Here is a 19426-nt window from a genome sequence, read left to right as displayed (position 1 = left end):
AGACATCAAGTGAATGAGAGAATGCATGGGGGGGCGGGGACTGAGAAGGGGGAAAAGAAGACTCCCCATTTAGCAGAGGGCCTAATGCAGGGCCAGATCCCAGGACCTCAAGACCATGGCCTGAGCTAAAGGCAGATGCTTGACCAACTGAACCATCACGGCAGCCCCATTTTTTACATTTCTAAAACCACTCTCCTTCCAATACATTTGAACTTAAAAGGCAAACTGTAAATCTCAACATAATTTAGCTAAAAGTTAGTTACATTTGAATTATTCTTAAGGCATATGTTAAATGAAAAATTTTGGGGGCACCTGGGTGGCACAGTTTTAAGCATCCAACTTGATTTCAGCTCAGGCTGTGATCTCAGGTGATGAAATCAAGCCCCGCGTCAGGCTCCATACTCAGCAAGTCAGCTTGTCTGCTTGAGATTCTCTGCCACTCCCCACCCCCCACATGCCCACTCAAGCTAACATATATCTTTAAAAAATAATGTTGTGATTTTCTTCTCGTTAATATATAAGTGCTAACCTGTCCCTCCAAGCTCACCTTCAAGTCTTGGGCCACATCAAGTATTCGAGACAATTTGGCCTGGTCATACTGCTCCCCTCGCATGTACCATTCTGCCATTGCATGCATGATAAGTTGGCGGATTGAGGGAGACTGTCCCTAAGAAAAGAAAACGGGGGTTACATATCAATACTGATTAACATTTTCATAGGCACTACTGCAAACACCCAGCTAATTTAAATTGTTATATTTATGTAAAATTGAAATGCATCAATAAAGACATTAAGTTTAATCCTCAAGCAGTGATGCAGTGACATTCTCTGTAGTAAAGTTACTTCCACATCTTCCAAATGAAAGCCTGTCCCTAAACCTTGGGTCAGAGTCATTCAATAAATGTCCTATAAAACGTCTGTCAAAACATTTTCAAACAGAATAGAATATGATGTGAACATACGGGTACAAGAAATTTGTATAAATTCCTTATTATTTAAAAAAAATTCCTTATTAAATTATAAATTAATGGTCTATAAATTTTTAAAAAATATTTTAAGGTAATAAGTTCTCATGTCACACAATGCAGTGTTCCATCAGTATTTCCAAGAGTGGTATTCTACATCTAGCTATTTTCACAAATAAGAATGTTTTTTTTGGTAATCATTCAATTTCCTTTTTTTCCAGAAAACAGTCTGGCTTTAAGGACTGATCTAAAGGCTTGCAGCTGAATGATAGAAATAAACAGTTGGTATTTCGGGAACAGTTCTCATAGAAGCAATGGCAAAGCAACTGCTATCACTGTACACCTAAATCCCTTTCCAGTAACTGTCCTAGAGCAACAGAAGATCCAAATGAAACAAATATTCAACAAGAAGTGAGGAGATGCAGCTCCTTTTGGCCTGCCCTTCATACCCTCATAGCTATGGCAAGAAAGACCTTAAAATATCTGGGCTGCAAACTTTTGAATAAATGTTTGTTAAACATTCTGTAACCTGTAAGTTTACTATGTAATATGAATCTCTAGAAATGGAGGGCTGACTGAATAGCACAGAACCAAAGCTAACACTTTCATTTATAAATGAGAATCTTAACAAATATTTTAAAGGGCTTGTGTATGGGCAGCCCCGGTGGCTCGGCGATTTAGCACCGCCTTCAGCCTGGGGTATGATCCTGGAGACCCAGGATCAAGTCCCACGTCAGGCTCCTTGCATGGGGCCTGCTTCTCCCTCTGCCTGTGTCTCTGTCTCTCTCTCTTTCTGTCATGAATAAATAAAATCTTTAAAAAATAAGAAATAAAAAAATAAAGGGCTTGTATATGTCAACTATTGAAAATAAAATGATTAAAGAAAAAAGTAGCCAAAACAAGGCACTTGAGGGACACCTGTGTGGCTCAGTCAGTTAAGCGTCCAACTATTGGTTTCAGCTCAGGTCATGATCTCAGGGTGATTCGATGTAGCCCCATGTGGGTTCCACACCTTGCAGGAAGTCTGCTAGGAGATTCTCTCCCTCTGCTCCCTCTCCCATGCATGCTCTCTATTAAATAATCTTTTTTTTTTTGTCTTATAGGGATAAAGTGCTTGATAACTGCTTTTCCTAAGCTTCTGCATTATTAAAAATATAGGCTATTATGGGAAAAAATTTCAATGAACAAAAAATATTTACAGGTAAAGTAAATTCTACAGGAATAGGGAGTAAAAGCACAGAGCTTAAAAGGCATTTTCAGCAGAAACCAAAATAAAATTTAGACGTTGGGCTTGGATAAAAGAAAAATATCAATTAATTTGTAATCTCCCATTTACTATTTAAAAAGTGACAGGAGCACCTTCTCGTTTCATGGTAAGTAATTAAACTCCTTACAATTATCAAAAGCATACTGATGCCTCGTAGTACAGAACTTTCATGATACTGAATGTGGGGCTTTTTGCCTCCTCCCTATTTTTCTTTGAAGTCTTAGATTTTAACACCCATGATGCTAAAAGATAAAGTAAGTTTGATGGAAGAGCCACTTTCCATAAATGTCATAAACTTAAGATTGACAATTCTGTTGAACATCCTCCAAAGAATGTCAATTATTAAAAGAAAGAAATGCTCATGTCTTACCTGTCCATGCCATGCATAGTGCAAAATAATAGCAGAGTTGGGATGGTTTCCAAGGAAAATTGGCATCAGTGTGGAGATGAGCTCATGGCGCAAGGTGTGCCAAGAGGTGTTGATCTGTAGTAAGGCCAATACCAGCATGTCTGGACAGTGTTTAATGGGGAAGCTGAAGAGCTGTTTGACTTGCTCATATTGCCCCACCTCTGCAAGCCTCAGCAGAGATTCAATCAAATCCAAGCTCTTCCTAACAAGAATGGAAGTAAGATACTTCGTCAATGAAGACCTAAGTATACAAAAATCCATTTTTCCAAATGAGTGATACCAGCTATTAAAACAAAATTGAGTTATCAACTTGAAAAATATTTAAATTGGAGGTGTTCATACTAAAATTATATGCTGGTATACTTTCAAACTAATTTCAAAGGCAGTCCAAGTTGACAGTAAGTGATGAAGTAGGGGGGGACACCACAGACCAGTAATATAATCATGGATCCTTCTTACCAAGGAATTAACATCAAAGATTTTTGTGATTAGTGTAAAAAATAGAAACATCACAAACTTTAGAAAGTCAAAAATCCAAAATATAAACATAGACCTAATTTATACACACACAAAAAATCTACACAAAAATATAGCCTGAACACTTACTTTGGTAATACAAAGGTATAACTTAAGTGCCTCCTGATGTCAAGCAAGTTCAGAAGTCCACAGCATCCCCTATGCATTATTCTTGCCCCAAGAAGCTGAATTTGGTTGACTTTAATCAAATCTCAAGATCTTACTCTACCCTAAGTCCATGAAAACTATGGGGATAGAGATCAAATTAAATGCCATGAGGAAACATAAACCCCCTACCAATGAGTAGACTAAAAGATAAATTATCCTATTACTTCATCAAAGCGATAGAAAAAATTATACTTCAAAAGAGAATGAGAAAAGGAAGACTTACAGAATAAAAGAAACTATGTGAATCCTGTCTGGATTCTTCATCATACAAACTGTTAAAAAGACGTTTTTGATACAAATTTGAATATACAGCTATGTTAAGGAATTGTTAAATGCACTATGACATTTCAGTTTTATAAAAGAAATACTGCTATACTATTAGACTGACAGAGAAAAAAAAGCAGCAACTAAGCCTTCATATCCAATCTTCTAGCACCTGCAAAAAGGACACACTTTAAAACAAACTACTACAAGGGGGGGGGGGGGGTCAATCTTTTGGAACAGGGATCAGCAAACTACATCCACAGGACCAATCTTACCTCCTACTGCCTATCAGTAAATGTTTTATTGAAAGAGCTACACCCATGTTTATACTCTGCTACAATAAAGATTTAAGCAGTTGCTACAGAGACCACCTAACCAGAAAAGCCAGACAGATATTAACTAATCCGTTACAAGAAAAGTTCACCATCTTCTACTTTAGTAGATCTGGCAATGCCTAAAGGGTTTTACACTGCCCTAAAAATCCCACCCATAACCCTCAAAATGCAATGATCTGCTCCATGTTGGAAAAGGGTCTCAGAAAACTACTTAGAAAAAATGTAAGAAACAAAGTAGTTACCTTTGAGGAGCAAGCTGGCCCATGTGTCCCCCCCCACCCCACCCCCCCGCTCAGTTGAGCTGCGGATATGTGCGTGTGTGTACAGTAATGGAAGAACTTTCACCATCCTTACCTCACATTCCTAGAGGAGGGACTTGAGTTCCAGGAGAAACGTACTGGCCCAGAGTCAGATTCTCCCTCAGAAATTAGGAATTGGAACTCAAATAAACTAGGTAATTTAGCTGAAAGGATTAGAATTGATGGGTTGGCCATCTTGAGCTACTTACAAAGGAAAGAAAACAAGCAAATCTGTACACAGAAGAAAGGGATCTAAACTAAGGGAGAAGTAAAACCTCATTCCAATATGTGACAGTTTCAGAGAATACCCACTGGCAGAACTTAAGAGTAAAAACATAACTATCTAAAGATAAAGAAACTAAAAATGGATGTTTATCCATCAACATCCCTCTATAAAAATTTAAAGTTTAAATAAGCTCATTAAAAATATGGTTTTGGCAAAAACCTTTTAACTAAGTAATTGCTCCCTGTTAATTTTGTACTGCAAAGAAAAAGCAAGCAGAAGTGGCCCTTGCAAGAAAAGCTAGTGGAGAGTCTTTACCATGTGGCAATTTCTCGATTGTCATCCTCTGGTGGTGCTTTCAGAATATCAGTGGCAACCGTATGACAGGGATAGTCAGCAAAACAGAAGATCTCTGGATTTATAAGGGAATGCTGAATGAAAGAGAGCTGGAACAAGAGAACAAAGTCCTTACCACCATAAATGGCTGCAAATGCTATAAAAATAGGAAATATTTTTATTAGGCTACTCTCAATCTTACTAGAACAATTCATCTTTTAAATCTTAATTACGTGCTCTTTCAAAACCATAGACAATTCAAACACATGAAAAGTATGAGATAAAATGGTCTTGGAGACAGCTGGGAAAATGGTTGCTATACATATTTCAGTTAAGTCTGACCGTACTAAACTATGATGATATTTTTTTTCAAAATTTATTGACAGTCTCTGCTACTCTGCACTGCACAAAGCAAATTCTACATTAAAACAATAATTTAGGGCAGCCTGGGTGGCTCAGCGGTTTAGCGCCACCTTCAGCCCAGGGCCTGATCCTGGAGTCCCGGGATGGAGTCCCACGACAGGCTCCCTGTATGGAGCCTGCTTCTCCTTCTGCCTGTATCTCTGCCCCTCTCTGTGTGTGTCTCTCATGAATAAATAGATGGAATCTTAAAAAAAAATTTTTTTAATGAAATAAAAAAGTAATCAATGGATAGATGGCACTATATTATATAAGGAAGAAGTCATTATTTGCTTCCCCTTCTACAATGAAACAGCATTCACTTACCTGGCCTTCTGCATGTTTCCAAGGTCTATATATGAGGTCTACTGGAAACACTTCCATACCTAAACCCCTCTGAATGCCATAAACCACATTATGAAGTCCTTTACTATCACGAATTTGAAATCCAGGATGGTCCAGTTCATAAGTTACTTCCTTGAAATTCAAACTCGGGTTCTAAAACAGAAAAACATTTTATAATCTAATGAACAAAAAGTATACATATTTCTATGCTTTATCCAAAGAGCCAAATTAAATCTAAAATTAAAATGTTCTAATTATAAACTCAAAATAATCATAACCTGGCATTTCTAGAGACTTAGAAAAGTAATTCTTAATATTCAAAATGAACTGGTCCTGGGCACCTGGGTGGCTCAGTGGTTGAGCATCTGCTTTTGGCTCAGGGTGTGGTCCGAGGGTCCCAGGATTGAGTCCCACATGGGGCTCCTCTTGAGGAGCCTGATTCTCCATCTGCCTATGTTTCTGCCTCTCTTTTTTTCTGAGTAAATACATAAAATCTTAAAAAATAAAATAAAATAACTGGTTCTACTAGCAAGGCATTCCACCTTTTAGATCATGATATATTCTGACCATTGGAGTGTGTAAAGGGGATTTCTCTCTTCTGTACTTAGTCCAACAAACAATCCTACCCCAGTTTGGCAAAACTCTTCAGTTAGTGCCTCTTTGTTTTTACACCAAGATTCTACTACCTTGAAACAAAGTGGTAAAGATAATTATCTCAAATATCAGTTTTTTTGAAGATTTTATTTGAGAGAGAGAACACATGCACCCATGTGTGGGGGCAATGGCAGAGTCTCAAGCCAACTCCATGCTGAGCACAGAGCCTGATGCAGGGCTTGATCTTACAACCCAGAGATCACGACCTAAGCTAAAATCAAGTTGGACACTTAACAGATTGAGCCATCCAGGCACCCTCCCAATACCATTCTTAATTAACTGAAGATCTCCCCCTAAAAAGTATATCAATTTTATGCATCAGGATAAGTGGTCTAAATTCTTTAAGTCAAAATGATTGAAAATTCCATTTAAAAAAATGTTCTATGAAAAGGTATTCAAAAAAGTAGTATGAGACTTCAGAAAACACAAAGCAAAGGCAACAAGTTTATAGAAGTTAATTTACCAAATAATCGGCACAAAGTACTAAGTTTATTTTATGCTTGAAAAGAAAAAGGCTGGGATGCCTGGGTGGCTCAGCAGTTGAGCGTCTGCCTTCAGCTCAGGGCGTGATCCTGGAGTCCTGGGATCAAGTCCCGTATCGGGCTCCTTGCATGAAGCCTGCTTCTCCTGCCTCTGCCTCTGTGTCTCTCATGAATAAGTAAATAAAATCAGAAGAGAAAAAGAAAAAAAGAAAAAGGCTGTCCAAAGTTTGTATTTAAAACTCTTCAAAGCACCATGGATAATTTAGTTTTGTTCTGTGACTTCTTGTAAACCATGAAGACATTAATGCTTGCTCTAAAACATAATCATCTCATAAACTTCATTACTATGAAGCCAATGAAGTCGGGACCCCCAAAACTGCTGCTCTCATTCGGCTGAGCATTTTATTTATTAAAAATTGCTTTCTTTGATCTATATTAACACCAAAAATATAAGATCATGATTTACATGTACTTACCAGTTCCTTGAGAACATCAATCAAGACTTCTACATTCCATGTGTGTGCCTGTGCTCCATCACTTTTATCTTTTCCATCACTCCAGATCCCACTGCCAGGAGCAGAGATACTCTGTACAAGTAAAATTTGAATTAAACAAACCCAACTACTTAAAGTACTTAGCTCTAGTTGGTAGATCAATCATACTGTAATTTGATAAATAAAATAAAGAGGGCAGGATATTAATTCACATGGCAAACCAGCTGATTTCTGTATTTACCTGTAATGGAATTCCATCTGTCAATCCTGAATGGGTGCGAGCCATCATTCCCAAAACCCTGGCAACCTGGGCAGCTGTGACCTCCCGAACACCAAATTGCATGATTATACTGCGACATTCTTCAATACTGAAACAAAAATTAAACCTCAGGAAAACGCTACCACCTTCATTACCAAGGTTAAGAGATGCTAGTATGAAATAAGCCCTAAGTGAAACCCTCGACTTTTACTAATAAGCTTCATTCCATGTTATTTTATATAGCTATAAATATAAAAAAACACCTACTTAACCAAGAAAATAGGAAAACTTTTCTTTTCACTTTGTCTATATGATAAGATGGATATTAGCTGAATCTATCATGGTAATCATTTCACAATATATGTAAATCAAACCATCATGCTATATGCTTAAGCTGGTACAGTGATGTCCATCAATTACTTCTCAATAAGACTGGAGGGAAAAAAAATAGAAGAAGTTTCAAAGATCGATGGAAGAAAAGCCAAGCCAAAAGGAATGATTATCTTTCACACAAACAAAATTTAATTCATCTTCAATATGAATCAAGTTGCTCTTTAAAATACTGATACTTAAGAGTGCCTGGGTGGTCAGCTGGCTAAGCATCCAGCTCTTGATTTCAGCTCACATCATAATCTCAGGGTCATGACACAGAACCCAGCAGGGAAATTAAGATTCTCTCTCTCTCCCTCTGACCCACCCCTAACCCCTCAAAAAAGATAAAAAATAGAATAATAAACTAAAATACTGAAAGTCAAAGTGAGTTTGATTATAATACATACAAAGTGAGTTTGATTATTATAATACATACAAATATTGAAAATATATCCTAACTCTTCTACTTTTTTCCTTGAAGTTTAACTAAACAAAAGTTTTATAACAGGCACATATTCACACCCACAAATGTATTTTCAAAATTGGAAATTTGGTTTGTATGAACAGTTTGAAAACATTAAAAGTTACACTGAAAGTCAAAGCAGAACGCATTAATGCCCTTAACTCTCAAGAAAACATTGACAATCTACTTTATCACGGTCATAAATTCCACTAACAGTGGAATTTAGTGTATTCTAAATACACTACAGTATTTCCTTTAGTGTCCCTAGCAAGTGAGAAAAAACCTTCAAGTGGCAGCTATGAAACAATAAAAAAAGGAAGCTTGGGGGAAAAAAAAGGAAGCTTGTAGAAAATGAAGATACAGTGGGGATTTTGAAGGTGCAAGGAGGGAAAAGACAAACACATCCAGTAGGAATTGATACAGTTTCCACAAATACTCCCCTTAATGCTCTCTCCCCTCTAAAGGCTAAAAATGTCTATCCTGGCAACTAGACTAGGAAGCTCTGATTTCTAAATTGAGAAACTAGGGGAGGAAAAAGAGACAGAAATTTAGCCACCAGGATATTTACAGCTGCCACCAAAACTAGTACAGGCATATCCAGGAGATTTTATGAATTAGGCTCCAGACACAACAACAAAAAAAAAAACCAAGTCAAATGAATTTTTTCATTTACCAGGGTATTTAAATTATGTTTACACTACACTGTAGGTCTACCGAGTTTGCAATAACATTAAGTCTAAACAGAAATACTTTTTTGCTTAAAATTTGCTGACCAACATCTGAGCTTTCAGTGAGTTATAATCACTGATGATAGATCACCATTAACAGAGTAATAAAAAAGTTTGAAATGTCAAAACGTGACAAAAAGGAGACAAGAATAAGCTAATGCTATTGGAAAAAATGTGCCAAGACTTGCTTGACACAGGGTTGCCACAAACCTTCAGTTTGTTTAATGGGGGGGGGGGGGGGGGGGGGGAAGCAGCCCTGGTGACTCAGCGGTTTAGCACCGCCTCCAGCCTGGGGCGTGATCCTGGTACCCAGAATCCAGTCCCATATCGGGCTCCCTGCATGGGGCCTGCTTCTCCCTCTGCCTGTGTCTCTGCCTCTCTCTCTGTCTCTCTCATGAATAAGTAAATAAAATCTTTAAAAAGAAAGTGCAGTATCTCTGAAGCACAGTAAACTGAAGCATACAAAACGAGGCATGCCTGTATGTGTAAGATTAAATTTAGAAGCATGGGACGCCTGGGTGGCTCAGGAGGTTGAGCGTCTGTCTTTGGCTCAGGGCATGATATCGAGATCCCAGGATGGAGTCCTGCATTGGGCTCCCTATGAGAAGCCTGGTTCTCTCTCTGCCTGTGTCTCTGCCTCTCTCTGTGTCTCTGATGAATAAATAATATACATATGTCTATATATATATATATAGAGAGAGAGAGAGAGAAAGATATCTATAGATCTATAAATCTCTCTATATATAAATAAATAAATTTATAAGAGAAATTCCTGAGAGGCAGAGATAATAGCACATTAACTAATCTTAGGAACTTGCCTTAAAAAAATTACATATTTGGCACAAGAGTAATCAAAAGTTTAATATGTCTTACTACCAACCTTGCACAAAAGCCATAGCCTACTTCCTGCATAAAATCAGCCAAGGAGCTCTCCATCATGGTTTTAGCTACCCCTCCGGAATCAGGCAGGATCCTGTCCATTAGAATGTCCCGTTTTTCAGGGTATAAAAGTGGTGCAAGCACCACGGGACAGCGTTCCTGGGGAAAATCTGAAGGAGGAAAAGAAGATTATGACTGCTATCCCGATTAAAAACAATCCTAAAAGCGCCTCAAACTTTAATCTTCCATAAGTTCATTTTCCAAGTTTTTTCAGTGTTTTCCAATCCAACAAACCCATGTTATGACCTTAACACCAATTCCAAAATATGAACATTTTCTCATCACAAAATCTGCTTGAATAATTTGTTTGTATTAGGATCCCAGTATCTAGTGGCCAGTTCACAATATCACTTTAAGTTTTCACAGGACTACCAGTTCCCAAAGACAACATTAGAGAGAATCAGAGTATCAATGTAACTTTACTGACAAGAAGAAAGCTTTCTATCATTGAGAAAGTTAATGTAGTTTAAAATTAAATTATACAGGGGGCACCTGGCTAGCTGAGTTGGAAGAGCACGCAACTCCTGATCTCAGGGTTCTGAGTTTGAGCCTCTTGTTGGGTGTAGAGATTACTTAAATATAATTAAACTTTAATTTTTTTTTAATTAAGAAGCACTTGGATGGCTCAGTTGGTTAGTCATCCAACTGTTAATTTCGGCTCAGGTCATGGTCTCAGGGTCCTCTGGGATTGAACCCCAAGCTCAGCGGGGAGTCTGCTTCTTTTCTGCCTCTCCCTCTGCCCCTCCCCCACCTGGCTCAGGTGTGTTTTTTCTCTCTCTCAAATAAGTAAATCTTTCCAAAAAATTTTTTTGAATAAACTAAGCCATAAATAGTCAAGTTTTAACAGTGAAAATGAACAGCAGTTAGTGTACAAAGATTTGTTTTTAAAAGACTACTTATGTCTCTAAAATAAAGATCTGAGAAAAGAATAACAACAGGACCAGGAGTTATCTTAGCACAGCAATACAAAAAGTCCACAAAATGGGGATATCAATAATGATCAATTTTTTAAAGTAAAAAGAACATACCACAACAATGTAGTCTCCATCACCCTAAGGTGATGGAGTCTAGACTACATGGAAATATACTAAGTCATAACTTAGACTGTATTTACAGAACAAGATTATTGAAGTCATGTTCATTTTATAACTTTTCCTATGAGGCTTTAGTCAGTTTCATATTTGAAATTACAAAATACTCTCTTTTTAAAAGTTAAACTTAAGTACAGAAATCATGGTCTTCACTTGTATTCTAATGTGTTTGTGTTCATCCAAAGAAATAATCTTTTGTAGGCAACAGATACTCCTTTACCTCTGCGCAACGTCTTAAGAAAAGCGTCTATTTGTTCCTGTCCAACTCCAAAGGCTCCCTTCTGCCCAAAGAGGAGATGGGAGAGGAGGAGATGTAGAACCTCTATTGCTATATCTTGGAAGCCACCTTCTTGATTTCCACTGACGTCTGCGTCAATGTAAGAACGCAGAAGATCAGGAAGCTTCTGTTTGATAAACTGGGCAGCTAGAAGTCAGGTAAACCAAAAACCACAAATTACTTTTGCACCACAATAGGTAAAAAGTCACATCAGAACACAGATGACCATCATTCTTATTCACCAACTCACCCCTTACCCTCTAATGTTTTCATAGTTATAGCTGGCAGGTATAAAATAAAGCCAATTGCCAGGGGCTGGGGGACGGAGAAATGGAGAATTGTTCAGAGGGTTTACTGTTTCAGTTTTGCAAAATGAAGAAGTTCCAAACATCTATTACACAACAATGAATATAGTAACACTACTGAACGATACACTTAAAAATGGTTATGAAATTAAGTTTTTTATGGCATGTTTTTACCATACATATATACATTCGAAAGACCGGCCAAAAGAAAATAATCCTGGATTATCTTACACTCTAAAATTTAAACTATGGAGCCTCAAGATTCAAAAACTCATGGATTTTAAAGAATTAACTTCACTACAGGATCTTTAAGAAAAAAGAACTTACCAAAACCTCTGAGATCTGAGCTGGAAGAATTCAAGAGGGCAAGGCCAAAAATTACCTGAAACAAAAGGGTCAGATTGACCGAAGAGTCAAGTAATTGTTTTTAATTCAATTTTGCCTCTCTTCTTTAATCACTTACCTCTTGTACTTTGCTTAACTTGAGAACTTTACTCAGCTGGGCAAATAAGTGGGGTGCAGGTTTTAAACTCTGAAACAAACCAAACTTTATTTTAAAACAACAAAAACTTAAAAAAGAGAACTTAAGATTTTCAGCAAGTTTATAAAAGCATCTATTCACCCAATTATGCTGCTACAGAGGAGTGACAGAATTCTCTAGTCATGCTAGAAACAATACACCATATCCTAGAACTGTGTGTGGACTGACCATTTTAAACCTTCAAATTATCTGGTTTTAGTGCATTTCTATTAATTATCAAACAGTCTTGATTTTGCTAGAAAATTTTTAAAAACCCAAGTAACTACTGAAATTTTTTAATTAAGACATGTCATTATGACATCAAGGTTTAAGGCCTTTCTAGAAAGTCACATTCTTAGGACTACTAAAGATAAAAGCAATACCAACCTTCTGATAGTGCAATGGATTATCAATGGCATAGGACAGCGTCGAGATAAAATTTGGCTTTGTAATCAGCGACGCACACTCCTGAATCAGAAACTGAGTCTTTAAAAATAAAAAGTGAATTTTCATTAGCAAGCACAAACATTCATCTTCTTCACAGACACAGAGGTGCTCAGAACATTAAAGTGTAATTCAATATTGCACATTTTTTCTAAGCATTATCAGAATTAGCTCTTTAAAAATCCCATTTAAACTAGAGTCCATTAGCAACAAGTCAACACCAACACCTCTACAGAATAGTTTCCACTGACAAGAAGATAACTCTAAGGAACAACATAATGACAAACTATTGTCATACTGAAAATCAAGCCAGAGAAACTTTATCTAGAACAAAGATCCCTTCTCTGTCTTATTTATCAAGCAGGACTTCCCCCACATTCCTGCTTCCTGTAGGCAAGTCTGATCCCCAGCAATCTAAGCCTGAACTAGGCAGCTATTAATGGTCTGCAGCCAGGCAGAAGGGAGGAACAAAAAAAGAACAAATCCCAGTATCTTTTAGCCATTGAGCTAAGATTATCTCTGGAATGATTTATATGTGTCGTTTGCTACACACACTATGCCCAAAATGCAATTCATTGAACAACTAGATCTAAGTAAACATAAACTCTAAGTCCCAATACCTGATGAAAATCTTTGCCACTGCTTTTACCATCGCCACTGAAATCCACATGCGAAAATAGGCAGCGTAATAAATGCCTGTCTGCCTCAGGACCGTGCCGATTCACAATCTAAAAAGACCAAAAATATAAATTTGTAGTCACCATTAAGGAGGATTAAAAAAAATGTCCCTAGGCAAAATCCCAAACTACATTAATTATTCATTTTGAGTAAGAGTTACAGGAATTAATAAAATGGAGATACCAATATTTTATAATTAAATGTTTCCTACAGTCATTGGCAGGAAAAATAGAAGAAATTAATCAGTCCACATAACTGTGTGTACTTTGGTCAATATCTAAACCAAAACACCAAGTAGCATAAATGACATGTAGTAAGAATACAAAGTTTTTAATTATAAGGCAACAATTTTATACCAAACTAGAGTTACGAGAAAATCACTTTTTCTATGCAGTATTTGTACCCTAAAAATATAACCTGAACTCTAACACAACTGTAACTCTTTAGCTACAAGGCAACGTGCTTAAAAACAAAACAAAAAAGTCTGGAGACGCCTGGGTGGCTCAGTCAGTTAAATGTCCAGCTCTTGATCTCAGTTCTCTCAGTCTTGAGAGTCTTGATCTCAAGATCTCTCAGTCTTGACTGAGAACTGATCTCAGGTCAGTTCTTGATCTCAGGGTTTTGAGGTCAAGCCTTCAGTTGGGCTCAGCACTGGGCATGAGCTTAAATTAAAAAAGAAAAAACAAACAAACAAAGTCTAATAAGTTCAGTACTTTAGTGCTGCCCCCAAGTTCCATTAGTTTTTTTTGCTATTTCTTAAATTTACCTATGTTTGTACTCACTATTCTAATTAGAGAGCTTCAATTATCTATACATGAGCTGTTCTCTCAGCTCCTAACTACATGACCTGCCCTCCCATCACCCCTTCACACTGCTTTACTTTTCCTAATAGAGCTTATGACCATCTGAAAATTTATTCTCAATATCCCCCACTAGACTTTAAGTTGCATGAAAACAGGAAATTTGTGCAGTTCAGCTAGCTTCTTCACACCTGGAAAAGAGCTTAGCACACAACAAGGACAGAGTAATCATTTAAATATTACAAATATTTTCTTACACTTTAGGCTAAATATGGTACTGAACTTCCCTGGTTTAATCTTCAACAACTCTGCCAAAATCTACTGCAATTTTATAGATAAAGAGATGGATACTTGTATCAGACTAATGAGCCTTAAATCCTATAGTCCATGAACTAAGAAATCAAGATCTGTAGTCCAACTCCACTGTACCATAATTACATGGCAGCTGGCTAAGTTAACTTATTTTAATTTCAGTTATCCCCACCCAGAAAATGCAGCAGTTAAATAAGACCTTGTGGGGAGCCTGATGCAGGACTGGATCCTAGGACCCAGAAATCATGACCTGAGCCAAAGGCAGACAGACACTCAACCAGTGAGCCACCCAGGGGTCCCCAGATTTTTTTAAATTTAAAATGAAGGCAGGGGATCCCTGGGTGGCTCAGTGGTTTAGTGCCTGCCTTTGGCCCAGGGCGTGATCCTGGACTCCCAGGATTGAGTCCCACATCGGGCTCCCTGAATGGAGGCTGTTTCTCTCTCTCTCTCTCTGTCTCTCATGAATGAATAAATAAAATCTTAATAAATAAATAAATAAACAAACAAACAAACAAACTGAAGGCAGTAACTCTCTACATTCCAATGATCACAGTTTTGGACTGTAATATATGCAAGTAACGAAGCATCTTCCTAGTAATCATACTTACTAAACAATTTTAATTCTTAAAAATACTGATTTCTAGGTTTTTATTATATTATCTGTATGAATACTTCAGGTTACTTTATTTAAAAATACTGCATGGGGATCCCTGGGTGGCGCAGCGGTTTAGCGCCTGCCTTTGGCTCAGGGCGTGATCCTGGAGACCCGGGATCGAATCCCACGTCGGGCTCCCGGTGCATGGAGCCTGCTTCTCCCTCTACCTATGTCTCTGCCTCTCTCTCTCTCTCTCTCTGTGTGACTATCATAAATAAATAAAAATTAAAAAAAAATACTGCATGTATTTGAAACTGTTTAGTATAATAAAAAATGAAAAAATTGTGCATCAAATATAAAGGGTAGTTCTAACTTGAAAATCATTAATTTAAAGGACAAATTTTTCAAACCCTTAAGTAAAACATGGTGAAACTATGAGTACTTTTTTCTGTTCTTGAATAACAAAAAACTTAATTTCCATTTTCAGTAAAACATACTCTTGAAAAAAGTGGTCCAGGGAGAAAAGGAATAGTTCATTATTACCACCCTCAAATGACAGGCCAAATGTAGATTTCTACCTGGGACTGAGAATTCCAGAAATAAAACTGTTAAGGACTGATGAATGTCCCAAAAAATGTCCCTCTGTTCAAGTGATGAATCTGGGGCACAATGAGCCATTAAAGAAAAGAGACTATACATTTAGAAACCTAGATCAACATACTGCATAAATGACAAAGGAGGTAGAGCTGAAAAAAACAACAAAGCTCAAGATACCGCTTTTAACGTCTATGAGCAAGCCATCTAGCCAAAGGGGAATGCTGGAGAAGCAGAATGAAGGAGAACATGGGAGGTAGCAACCATTACATAATTAGAAAACAGAAATGACACTCTACCACAACATACTTCCCTGTCCTCAAACATCCCTAAGATTGTTTACATTTGAGTAAATAACGGAGTTGATTCAAAGATGAGCAAAAATCCAAAGACTTAGCATAGAACCTATTGAAAGAACTGTAAAATAAATGGAGCAAACAGTTAAGACAGATGAAAAACATACATTTAAAGGACTTACCCAAATAAACAGAAGAATTTAGATAAATAATATTTCATATTGTCAAAGAAATTATATGAACTGTTTTTAAGGGGAAAAGTCCTCAAAAAACACTGGTCCAAGGACAAGATAAGGAAATGCAAGTAAGCTTGCAGTACTTAAGAAAGAAACTTAAGGCAAAAATCTTCAGAAAAGATAACCACGTATCAGTAGATCTCAATCCACATGAAAAAAATTCAAAGATGGGATACCTGGGTGGCACAGTGGTTGGAGCACCTGCCTTCACCCCAGGGTGTGATCCCAGAGTCCCAGGGTCAAGTCCCACATGGGGTTTCGCTGCATGGAGCCTGCTTCTCTCTCTGCCTAGGTCTCTGCCTCTATCTACCTCTCATGAATAAATAAATAAAATCTTAAAAAAAAATTCAAAGAAAACAACAAAATCCAAAAAGATCTGAATGGGAGTATTAAAAGATATACAATAGGGGATCCCTGGGTGGCTCAGCGGTTTGGCGCCTGCCTTTGGCCCAGGGCGTGATCCCAGGGTCCTGGGATCGAGTCCCACATCGGGTTCCTCACAGGGAGCCTGCTTCTCCTTCTGCCCATGTCTCTGCCTCTCTGTGTGTGTCTCTCATGAATAAATAATTAAAAAATATATAAAAGTGAAAAACATATTCTCAAGCATAAAAGAATTTCATTAACACCACTCAAGTTCAAAATGAAACAAATCTGACAATAATCTGCAGCCAAAAAAGAAATGAACGAAAATAGAGGGCTTTTGGGGAATACAGAAAAAGGACAGGAGGCAATAAGAACTGAATCCATTCAATATATAATACACTTCTAGTAATGGGGCTTGATGGGCTCAGCTGGTGGAACAGAGAGGACTCTTGATCTCAGGGTCATGAGTTCAAGCCCCACATTGGGTGAGAGCCTACTTAAAAAAAAAGAACACATGTCTAGTAAGACTATATTGCCTTTTGAATAAAAGTTGTCTTACAGACTTAACTTCGGGAACAAAAATTTTACATAATTACCTAGCAAAATTAAATTCTTAGAAGTATTCCCTAAATACTGAAAGTAATATGAAAACAATGAAGCCAATTGTATATCCAGTTGGTAGTATAACGATGCCAAGAACTTCTCTTAATACCTCAAAACATTAATTTGATGGTATATCTCTAGTGAGATACACAGCTATACCTCATTTTATTGCACTTCACAGATAATGTTTGTTTTTCAAATTGAAAGTTTGTGGCAACTATCAGTGACATTTTTGCAAAAGCATTCACTCATTTCTTGTCTCTGTCACATTTTGGTAATTCTCACAATATTTCAAATTTTCCCATTATATTTCTTATGGTGATCTATAATCTGTGACCTTTGATGTTACTACTAGAATTGTTTTGGGGCACCATAACTACACCCACATAAGACACCAGACGTAATAAACGCCATGTGTTTTCTGACTACTTCACCAACCAGCTGCTTCCCAAACTCTTTCCCTCTATTACCTGTGACACAACAGTATTGAAGTTAGAACAATTAATAACCCTACAATGAATGGCCTCCTAAGCGTTCAAATGAAAGAAGAGTCAAACATATCTCACTACAAATCAAAAGAAATGATTAAGGTTAGTTGAGCAAGGCATGCTGAAAGTCGAAACTGACTGACCAAAAGCTAGTCCTCTTGTGCCTAAGTCAGCCAAAATGCCTATGTCTGCGCCTCTGTGTCTCTCATGAATAAATAAAAATTTTAAAATAAAATACAATTGAGTATAAAGTCAGTTTTGGGGGGCAACTGAGTGGCTCAGTCTGTTGAGCTTCTGACACCTGATTTCAGTGCAGGTCATGATCTCATGGCTGTGGGATTGAGCTACTATCTGGCTCTGCATTCAGCGGGAGTCTGCTTGAAATTCTTTCTCTCCCTCTTCCTCTGCCCCTCCCCCTCCACACTTTGTCCCTTGCTCTCTTTCTTGCGTTCTTGCTCTTTCTCTCTCTCTCTAAATAAAATTCTAAAAAAAGAAAACAAGTCTTTGGAAATCACATCACATGCTTGTAGTCCCTGCTTTAGTTAAAAAGTAACACATGCCCCTCATCCCCAGTTTTATCAAGAAAAATTTCACATGTATAGAAAAATCATAGTAGTACAGTGAACAGCTGTATAACTGCTGCCTAGATTCAGCAATTTAACATCTTACCATAATTATTTTTGTTATTTATATATATTTTTGTATCAAAGTATGGTTGACAGTACGACATAGTGATCTGACAATTCCATGTTCTGCTATGCCACCCAAGTGTTGCTACCATCTGTCACCATATAACATTACTACCATACTATTGACTATATTCTAGATCTTTCATTCCTGTGACTTACTCATTTCATAACTGGAACTCTATTTCCTGCTCCCTTTCACCTATTTTGCCTCTCCCTATTCATATTTCTTTTACTGGTTTGATGCTAGACACTTGAGTATGTTATTTCCTGCAAATGAAGACTTTTTCTTCTTTTTTTAAGATTTTATTTATTCATGAGACACAGAGAGAAGCACAGACATAGGCAGAGGGAGAAAGAGGCTCCCTGTGGGGAGCCCCAACTCCATCCCAGGATCCTGGAATCACAACCAGAGCCAAAGGCAGATGTTCAAACAATGAGCCACCTAGGTGTCCCAAAAACCACAGATTTTAAAAGAAATTTATTAAGGGCCAATGCAACAAACACTTATTTTATTTGGATCCTAATTCAAGCCCAAGTGTTATAAAAATTTTTTAATGAGGCAAAAGAGGAAATTTGAGTATTAACTAGACATTACATGTTTAAAAATTATTGTGCATTTTCTTTTAGAGAGAGAAAGTGCACATGCCCAAACGAGCTGGGGAAAGACTAAGGGGGAGGGAAAGAGAATTCCAAGCAGGCTCCACAACCAGTGCAGAGCACCCACATGGGGTTCCTTCTCACCTCCCTGAGATCATGACCCGAACCGCATGTTTAACCAACTCAGTCACCCACAGAACCCATAGCTTTTTTTTTTAAATATGTGACAGTGGGGGGGGGGGGGGGGGGGACACCTGAGTGGCTTAGTGGTTAAGTGTCTGCCTTCAGTTCAAGGGCATGATTCCAGGGTCCTAAGATTGAGTCCCACATCAGGCTCCCCACAGGGAGCCTTCTTCTCCCTCTCGCTGTCTCTGATGAGTAAATATTTTTTTTTAAGAAGATGTGACAACAAAAAAATAAATTAAAAAATAAAAATAAAAAAGATGTGACAGTAAGGGGCACCTGGGTGGCTCAGTTAAGCATCCAACTCTTGATTTTAGCTCAGGTCATTACCTCAGGGTCATGAGATCAAGCCCTGAATCAGAAGCTCAGCATGGAGTCCAAATGTCCCTGTATCCTCCCTCCCTTTGCCCCTCCTCCAGCTCCATCCAGCACACTCTA

At 37.7% G+C, this 19426-nt stretch overlaps 1 protein-coding gene across 7 annotated transcripts in view; it reads right to left on the bottom strand.

Moving 5' to 3' along the window:
* CNOT1 (CCR4-NOT transcription complex subunit 1) overlaps positions 1-19426 on the bottom strand; it is a 99463-nt gene that overhangs the window by 49160 nt on the left and 30877 nt on the right. For all 7 annotated transcript variants that reach the window (XM_072826867.1, XM_072826870.1, XM_072826869.1 and 4 more), the window contains exons 3-14: positions 13175-13282; positions 12498-12596; positions 12054-12122; positions 11918-11972; positions 11229-11432; positions 9859-10027; positions 7398-7524; positions 7139-7249; positions 5509-5679; positions 4765-4892; positions 2603-2843; positions 548-667 (exon numbers count right to left, since the gene is read on the bottom strand). In XM_072826867.1, coding sequence (XP_072682968.1) covers positions 548-667; positions 2603-2843; positions 4765-4892; positions 5509-5679; positions 7139-7249; positions 7398-7524; positions 9859-10027; positions 11229-11432; positions 11918-11972; positions 12054-12122; positions 12498-12596; positions 13175-13282 — 1602 coding nt within the window. The remainder of the gene's footprint in view (positions 1-547; positions 668-2602; positions 2844-4764; positions 4893-5508; positions 5680-7138; positions 7250-7397; positions 7525-9858; positions 10028-11228; positions 11433-11917; positions 11973-12053; positions 12123-12497; positions 12597-13174; positions 13283-19426) is intronic.

This window comes from Canis lupus, chromosome 5, assembly GCF_048164855.1.
Source record: "Canis lupus baileyi chromosome 5, mCanLup2.hap1, whole genome shotgun sequence".
NCBI lineage: Eukaryota > Metazoa > Chordata > Mammalia > Carnivora > Canidae > Canis > Canis lupus.
The sequence above is the reverse complement of the archived record's forward strand: the minus strand, read 5'-3'. Positions and strand labels throughout refer to the sequence as shown.